This window comes from Camellia sinensis, chromosome 8, assembly GCF_055761805.1.
Source record: "Camellia sinensis isolate YWXY chromosome 8, ASM5576180v1, whole genome shotgun sequence".
Taxonomy (NCBI): Eukaryota; Viridiplantae; Streptophyta; class Magnoliopsida; order Ericales; family Theaceae; genus Camellia; species Camellia sinensis.
The window spans coordinates 35,045,144-35,054,568 of record NC_138968.1 but is presented as its reverse complement, the minus strand read 5'-3'; the positions used below and the strand labels follow the sequence as shown (position 1 = coordinate 35,054,568).

The window sequence follows — 9,425 nt, the reverse complement described above, 5'->3', positions numbered from 1 at the left end:
AAGGTCAGGCTGTCGCCGATTTTATCTTGGAATTCACCAATCTCACTCCGAACATACCCTGTCCGCTAGCACACTTCACTGCTGATGTAGAAGACCCCCACTCCTAGACCCTTAGTATTGATGGTTCATCTCGCAAAGAAGGTAGTGGAGCCGGTCTAATCCTCACCACCTCAGAGGGTGAGTACTTCAAGTGTGCCCTCCATTTCCTGTTCGACGCAAGCAATAATGAGGCCGAATATTGGGCCTTGATAGCAGGTCTTCGACTAACCAGAGACATTGGTGCAAACCATATCCGAGTATTCAGTGATTCCCAATTGATTGTCGGTGTGACACCCTGAACGTTAAATTAATATCTATAGTCACATGTGATGATAGATTATTAAATAAATAATTATATAAATCTAATTTGGCATTGGATTATCCAATATGGGATTAATTAGGGATTATTATTTGAGGCTAAATTAACACAAATAAAAAATTATAATATAAATTAGAGTTAAAGATAGTAAATAAATAATGGGAATAAATAATAATATTAATAATAATAATAATAATAATAATAGTGGGTGTGGTAGTAAAATAAATAATTAATTTTCTGTTGGTATACGATAAAGTGAAATTTAATTAGCGATTAATTTAGGCAAGAGTGTAATTATCATAAGATAAGAATAAATCTTCCGTTATAAATGACGTATCCAAGTGAGATTGAACAAATCTGTAGAAAGATTGTAATCCGCCATGTGTCGGGGTAAGAGTGGCCTGACCTCCCTAGTGGGACAACCTGTGAAGGAAAAAAAAGCCAAAAGAAAGGAAGAAAACGAAAACGAGAGAGGTGCGCGTAAGTACTAAACTTATAGTAGGGAGGTTGTGTTAGTGGAGTAAGGCTAAGGGTCATTATTAAGGTGAGTTATATTATACCTTGAATCACCATAATATATTTTACGCATATTTTAACTTACCATAATTTATTTTATACAAGTTATGTTTTATAAATTATTATAAACTATATTAATATTTCAGTTACGTGGATTATTTTCTGAACTTTATTTGCTTAAAAGGAAACCCATGGATGAGTTTGTTTTACTTTTAAAGAATATTTGACTATAACTTTATATACAATTATGTTTTGTAAGTACCACCACGGGAGTCCCATGCCTTGGGGGACTTAAATAACCATTGGCATTTGTTTGTCCACTTTGTGGTCCTCTATTTGCCATGGATCCATTGGCCTCTATTCTGACTGCCACTTCTGTGACCTCTGCTCTGTTTTGTTTTATACCGTGGTTATGATTATTTATTTACATGATTTTTTTATTCTGCCACTTTAAATAAATTGTTATTTCAAATTAAATTATGTAAATATTTTAGCTTAACTAATTATCCATGGTTATTTTGTATTCCCTACACTCTTGGCATAATATTTCTCACTCTACTGTGTGCTTATAGCTGTTACCCTTTCAGGTGACGAGATGTTGGAGAAACCCATAACCCCTCAAAATGGAGCCCACACATGGATTGCTGTTGAACTACTTTTTTTTTTTTTTTTTTTTTATCTTTTTAGTTTTGCTTCATTTTTGTCCTACTCGGGACCGGTCACTGACTAATAAAATAACTAAAGCCCTATAGATGTATTTTCTTTTTCTTAAATAGTAAAGTGAAGTAAATTTTCCATTTCATTATTTTAGTTCCGCTTGTGCAGTTAAATTTGCTACAAATAACATAAGTTAGTAAGTTGCGATTCCAACCCTAAACCCTGGGGTTGGGTCGTGACAAAGGTGGTATCAGAGCAACGGTTAAAAATATATATATACATATATATTTAATTTGATTAGGAAGTTCAAAAAAAAATTATAAATAAAACTATATAGCTAAGAAAATATAGTAAAATAAAAATAAAATAAAATAAAATAATAATAGATATTTATCTACAACGTTAGTCTTTCTGTGTAAAATCTCACGTTTATTCTGGTGTTGTAGGAATGTCAGAGATTTATCTTGATGATGCTTTTTGGGGATGACCTCTAGGCCATCAATTTAGATGAAATCTTAGCTGAACACCCTGCCCCTGCCTCCGCCTCACCTGAGGGTTGGGGAGATTCCGAGGAAATAGTCAGGGGACTGCACCCAGGCCTTGCCCTGTTGATGGGTCGGCCAGTTTACATTCAGGCTAACCCTACCGACGTCCCAAATTTATTATGGAGGCACAGCTTTGTCGATACACGCAGACGTTTTCTTGGACCATCTCGCGTCCTTAGCGTCGCCCCAGGTCATGATCGCCCGCATTATATTATAGGCCCTCTACCCCCAGAGTTTGTGGCCAGAAGGGGGAACGTGTACCCTGAAGATTATATTTTCACCACAGTCCCTAACCCACTGGAGATCATTAATATTCAAAATGTTGACTTTAATAACGACCTGTCATATGTTGAGACATCTGGCTAGATTGTTGACCGAGCATTTGTGGGACATATACGGTCCATCCCCATTTTCACGGTCCAGGTAGCATGGATGTGTTTTGGTGTAGTCCAGTTGGGGTGGGAATTTCAGCTTTTTATGCAGCACTATTTCCCATGATTTTTCGGCCCATTTGACCCACCACTCTAGATGTGGGTAGCAGAAAATCTTTTTGTATGCTGACCTGGATGTGTTATAATCCCTTTTTTATATATCTTTTTGTGTTGTTTACCGAAGGGATGGGACACTAACATATTCTGACTAATGTAATATGAATTGTAAAAAAATAAAAAATAAATAAAAAAAAATGTGTAAAGTTGGCATTTCATATAAATATAGATTGTGCTACATATATATATATATATATATATATATATATATATATATACTACGTTGAGAATATAATGCCTCGTTTATTACCTTGTAGAATGGCTAATAATGGTAATGGAAGTGAGTCATCAGTTAGCGGCACTGAATCGATGGAAAGAGTAATGGAAAGAGCGGTTACTAGCTTTTTGCAAGCCTTGCAAACTAACATCAACAATGGGACACCGGAACGGCGAGAAGAGCCGGTTACCATAAAACAGTTCTAGGATTTGAAACCCATTACATTTACCGGTGGCTCAGACTCAATGGTAGTAGACGCTTGGGTTAAAGACATGGAAAAGATTTTTCGTGTCCTACCCTGCACCAAAAGACAAAAGGTAACTTTCGCCACTTTCACTTTCAAAGACAATGCACAGGAATGGTGGCTTCTCACTCTGGCCAAAGAAGAAATTATGACTTGGGCAAGATTCTTGGAAGTATTCTACGAAAAATACTTTCTCGATTCATTGCGGGAGCAGAAAGCATTCAAATTCATACATCTAAAGCAAGGAACAATGACGATGGCCGAATATGAAAGCAAGTTCACACAACTCGCTCGGTTTGCAACATACGTCATCCCCACCGAAACTCAAAAAGCAACAAAATTTGAAGCAGGATTGGATGCTGGAATTAAAGACAAGCTCGAGGTCTTAAAACTGCCAACCTATGCAGAAATGGTGGACCGGGCGTATATTATGGAAAAGGGGATTAAAGCCTCGCATTCCGGGAAACCAAGCTACAAGAAGCGATTTTGGGAAAGAGACAACAGAAGACCTGGTGTTGCACCTCCCAAAAAGGTGAATATGGGCACAACTAGCTCAGGCCATCAAGGTCCTACCAACCCCCAATGAGACATTATTCCAATTTGCCTTACTTGTGGGAGGACTCATTGGGGACAATGCTATCGAGACACGAGAGCATGTTTTAGATGCGGACAAGTTGGCCATTTGTTGAGGGATTGTCCAAAGCTGACTAATCATACAGCCAGCCCCTCTGGCCCAGTCAGGAGACTTGCAGGACCTGGAGGAGAGAAGAAGGACCAAAAACGCCAAGGTCGAGCTTTTGCCTTGGTACCTAGAAAATCAGAAGTTACCGAAAATGTTGTGTCAGGTACACTTTCTGTTTGTGGTCTTTTAGCTCATGTCCTCATTGACTCTGGGTCAACTCATTCTTTTGTTGCACCACACTTTGCTGCCAAGTTGGCATCAACACCTGAACCATTAGGATACATATTGTCTGCATCTTTTCCTTTTGGTAAATCTGCCTGTAGTACAGATGTGTACAGATCTTGTGTTGTATTCCTAAAAGGCAAAACCTTATATGTAGACTTGATTCCCCTCCGCATTGGAAACTTTGATGTAATCTTAGGTATGGATTGGCTGGCTGCATAACCACGCCTCTATCGATTGTAAAGCCAAAAAGGTCTCCCTCAAGTTACCAAACCAACCCGAACTTGTCTTTGATGGGGCTGGAGTTTCTAACCCTCCCTGTATTATATCCTTTATGACAGCCCAACTACTTCTAAGAAAGGGATGTGATAGTTATATTTGTTATGTGATTGATACATAAAAAGAGGCCTCCACCGTTGATGCAATCCCTGTAGTTCAAGAATTTCTGGATGTTTTTTTTGAAGATCTACCTAGTATTCCAGTTGATTGAGAGATCGAATTCACCATTGAAACCCAACTTGGCACACAACCTATATCAAAAGCTCCTTATCACATGTCGATGACAGAATTGAAGGAGCTAAAGACTCAACTCCAGGAACTCTTGGATAAAGGTTTTATTTGACCTAGGACCTCACCTTGGGGAGCTTCAGTATTGTTCGTGAAAAAAAAATGATGGCACGATGAGATTATGCATCGATTACCGAGAGCAGAACAAGGTCACTATCAAGAATCGGTATCCTTTGCCGTGAATCGATGACTTGTTCGATCAACTTCAAGGCGCCCAAGTATTTTCCAAAATCGACTTACGTTCTGGCTACTATCAACTAAAAGTCAAAACGGAAAGCATTGAAAAAATTGCCTTCAGAACCCGTTACGGGCACTATGAGTTTCTTGTCATGCCTTTTGGCGTCACAAATGCCCCAGTAGCCTTCATGGACCTCATGAACCGAGTGTTCAAACCTTATCTTGATGAGTTCGTCATCGTCTTCATTGACGACATCCTCATATACTCCAAGTCACCAGAGGCCCATGAGCAGCACTTGCGAACAGTTCTACAAACACTACGTGATCATAAACTTTATGCCAAGTTGAAGAAATGCGAATTCTGGATCACTAGTGTACACTTTCTCGGTCATGTCATTAATAAAGATGGCATCTCGGTTGACCCCCAAAAAGTTGCAGCAATCGTAGACTGGCCACAACCTACTAAGGTGTCAGAAATCCGAAGTTTCTTGGGTCTAGCTGGCTACTATCGACGCTTCGTGCAAGATTTCTCAAAAATAGCATCGCCCTTGACCCAGCTAACTCAAAAGAACACACCCTTTGAATGGACTGATAAACAGGGGCGTTGTTTTTAAGAATTAAAAAGTCGACTTGTGTTAGCCCTTATACTAGCACTCCCTACCGGAACAAATGGGTTTGTAATCTATAGTGATGCCTCATACAATGGATTGGGTTGCGTTCTCATGCAAAATGGAAAAGTTATTGCTTATGCATCGCGACAATTAAAGACTCACTAAAAGAATTACCCGACTCATGATTTGGAATTGGCTGTGGTGATCTTTGCTCTCAAAATCTAGCGTCATTATCTCTACGGTGCAACCTGCGAGATTTACACTGATCACAAGAGTCTTAAATACCTATTCACATAGAAGGAACTGAATATGAGGCAACGGCGGTGGCTAGAATTTATGAAAGACTATGATATAGAGATTCATCACCATCCGGGCAAAGCTAACGTGGTAGCAGACGCACTGAGTAGAAAGACGACGAGAAGTTTGACATGTACTCTCGTTTCCCGCAAGATAAATGGGTTGCTTGCCAATGTAACGGTGGAGCCTACATTGATTGAAGAAATTAAAGCACGCCAATGAGAAGATAAACTTTTGAAGAAAATGTACGAGGAACAAGGAAACACGCCTGGTCCTGATTTCATTATAAGCAATGGGATATTGAAGTTTCGGAATCAAATTTGCGTACCCGACATTCCAGAACTCAAGAAGAAGATATTGGAGGAAGCTCATAACTCGAGATTTGCAGTCCACCCTGGCAACACAAAGATGTACCATGATTTGAAGGAACACTACTGGTGGACCGGAATGAAAAGAGATATAGCAAGCCATGTTTCCAAATGTCTACATTGTTAGCGTATTAAAGCGGAATATCAGAGACCTGCAGGACTGCTGCAACCAATCCTTATTCCTGAATAGAAATGGGAGCACATTACTATGGACTTCGTGGTCGGGCTACCACAGTCATTTTCAAAGAATTATGCAATATGGGTCATAGTAGACCGATTGACGAAGTCAGCGCATTTTCTACCAATCAAAATCATCTACCCTCTGAATAAGTTTGCCACTTTATATATCAAGGAGATTATTCGGTTGCATGGTATCCCAGTTTCGATCGCGTCTGACCGAGACCCTCGTTTCGTGTCTCACTTCTGAAATAAATTGCAAGAAGCTTTGGGAACTACACTGAAGTTCAGCACGGCTTATCATCTACAAACCGATGGGCAATCTGAAAGAACAATCCAGACATTGGAAGACATGTTACGTGTATACGTGTTGGACCTCAAAGGTAACTGGGATGAGCACCTACCTTTGGTGGAATTCGCCTATAACTACAGCTATTAGGCAAGCATTGGAATGGCGCCGTACGAAGCTCTGTATGGAAGGAGATGTCGATCACCTCTGTACTGGACGGAGGTCGGGGATAGGAAATTGTTAGGTCCCGAAATCATGCAAGTCATAAGTGAGAAAATCCAACTCATCCAACAGCGAATTCGCATTGCTCAGAGTCCCCAGAAAAGTTAGGCAGATACTCGGAGACGGGACTTGGAATTTCAAGTAGGAAATCATGTGTTCCTCAAGGTCTCACCCATAAGGGGGGTAATCCGATTTGGAAAATGAGGAAAGTTAAACCCACGTTACATCGAGCCATTTGAGATACTGGAGAGGATTGGCCCTGTAGCCTATCTCCTTGCACTACCACCTGAACTATCCAATGTCCACAATGTGTTTCACGTTTCAATGCTTCGACAATACGTTCGAGATCCTGAGCACGTTGTTGATTACCAGGATCTGGAAGTTCAGGAGGATCTCTCTTATGAAGAACAACCAATGCAGATTCTCGATCATCGTGATCGAATTCTCCGAAACAAAACCATACCGCTAGTAAAGGTCTTATGGCGAAATCTCATGGGAAACGGAAGGTCAAATGCAAGCCAAATATCCATACCTCTTCGAAAGTTAAGGTACGTCAAGTTTCGGGACAAACTTCTATTTAGAATGGGAGAAATATGACACCCTGGACGTTAAATTAAGTACTACATAAATATCTATAGTTGCATGTGATGATAGATTATTAAATAAATAAATATAAAAATTTAATTTGGCGTTGGATTATCCAATATGGGATTAATTAGGGATTATTATTTGAGGCTAAATTAACACAAATATAAAATTATAATATAAATTAGAGTTAAAGATAGTAAATAAATAGAGGGAGTAAATAATAATATTAATAACAATAATAATAATAATAGTGGGTGTGGTAGTAAAATAAATAATTAATTTTCTGTTGGTGTACGATAAAGTGAAATTTAATTAGGGATTAATTTAGGCAAGAGTGTGACTATCATAAGATAAGAATAAATCTTCCGTTATAAATGACGTATCCAAGTGAGATTGAACAAATCTGTAGAAAGATTGTAATTCGCCATGTGTCGGCATAAGAGTGGCCCGACCTTCCTATAAATAGGGAGGAGTGGGACAACCTGTGAAGGAAAAAAAAGAAAAACCAAAGGAAAGGAAGAAAACGAAAACGAGAGAGGTGCGCGTAAGTACTAAACTTATAGTAGGGAGGTTGTGTTAGTGGAGTAAGGCTAAGGGTCACTATTAAGGTGAGTTAGATTATACCTTGAGTCACCATAATATATTTTACGTATATTTTAATTTACCATAATTTATTTTATACAAGTTATGTTTCATAAATTATTATAAACTATATTAATATTTCAGCTACGTGGATTATTTTCTGAACTTTATTTGCTTAAAAGGAAACCCATGGATAAGTTTGTTTTACTATTAAAGAATATTTCACCATAACCTTATAAACAATTATGTTTTGTAAGTACCACCACGGGAGTCCCATGCCTTGGGGGACTTAAATAACCATTGGTATCTGTTTGACCACTTTATGGTCCTCTGTTTGCCATGGATCCATTGGCCTCTGTTCTGACTGTCACTTCTGTGACCTCTGTTCTGTTTTGTTTTATACTGTGGTTATGATTATTTATTTACATGATTTCTGTATTCTGCCACTTTAAATAAATTGTTATTTCAAATTAAATTATGTAAATATTTTAGCCTAACTAATTATCCATGGTTATTTTGTATTCCCTACACTCCTGGTATAATATTTCTCACTCTGTTGTGTGCTTATACCTGTTACCCTTTCAGGTGACGAGATGTAGGGGAAACACATAACCCCTCAAAATGGAACCCGCACATGGATTGCTGTTGAACCACTTTTTTTTATCTTTTTAGTTTTGTTTCCTTTTTGTCCTACTCGGGGCCGGTCACTGACTAATAAAATAACTAAAGCCCTAGAGATGTATTTTCTTTTACTTAAATAGTAAAGTGAAGTAAATTTTCCATTTCATTATTTTAGTTCCGCTTGCGCAGTTAAATTTGCTACAAATAACATAAGTTAGTAAGTTGCGATTCCAACCTTAAACCCTGGGGTTGGGTCGTCATAGGCGGCCAGATTACTGGGGAGTTCGACGCAAAGGAAGAAACGATGCGAGCATACAGGGACATTGCCCTTCCTCTTATCCGCCTCTTTAATACTTTCCAGATCAGACACATCCCTAGGTCAGAAAACTCCAAGGCGGACATAATGGCTCAACTAGCCTCAGCCGACTAGTCAGACTTCGACCATGGCGTTTGCATTGAATACCTGACCCATCCGACTACTTCGCCAAACCCATAGGAAGTTCGCTACCTCCAGAATGAACCAATTCCATGTGCTCAAGACATCCTTTAGTTTTTGACACAAGGGGAGTCGCCAGACGATAACCAACAGTTCGCTAAAGTTAGAGCCCGGTTGTCTAATCCTCATCAACGGCTTGCTATACAAATGAGGATTCTCATGCCCATACCTAAGGTGCCTTAGTCCTGCTCAAGCGACCTATATGATGAGAGAAGTCCACGAGGGCATTTGTGGTAATCATTCGGGTGGAAGATCTCTGGCCCACAAAATCTTCCGCACCGACTACTTTTGGCCCACTATGAATCAAGATGCCAACGACTTTATACTTAAGTGTGATAAATGCGAGCGCTTTGCCAACATCCCCCATGCTCTATCAATAGAACTGATTACGCTTAACAGTCCCTACCCCTTCACTAAGTGGGGCATTAACTTTGTCGATCT

The 9,425-nt window shown here is 39.2% G+C and overlaps 1 protein-coding gene across 1 annotated transcript; it reads left to right on the top strand.

The window, feature by feature from the left end:
• Window positions 1-3,086: 3,086 nt before the first annotated feature.
• Window positions 3,087-4,211, top strand: LOC145797686 (uncharacterized). The gene is made up of 2 exons (XM_082885092.1): window positions 3,087-3,651; window positions 3,805-4,211. The coding sequence occupies exons 1-2, from the start codon at window positions 3,087-3,089 to the stop codon at window positions 4,209-4,211; spliced, it is 972 nt and encodes a 323-aa protein (XP_082741218.1).
• The last annotated feature ends 5,214 nt before the right edge of the window (window positions 4,212-9,425 follow it).

Bases quoted from the DNA above. Each gene is read 5' to 3' on its own strand.
- LOC145797686 (XM_082885092.1), top strand. From the start codon at position 3,087: ATGGTAGTAGACGCTTGGGTTAAAGACATGGAAAAGATTTTTCGTGTC. The intron at 3,652-3,804 runs GTCCTACCAACC...CTAATCATACAG, and splicing joins AACTAGCTCAGGCCATCAAG to CCAGCCCCTCTGGCCCAGTC.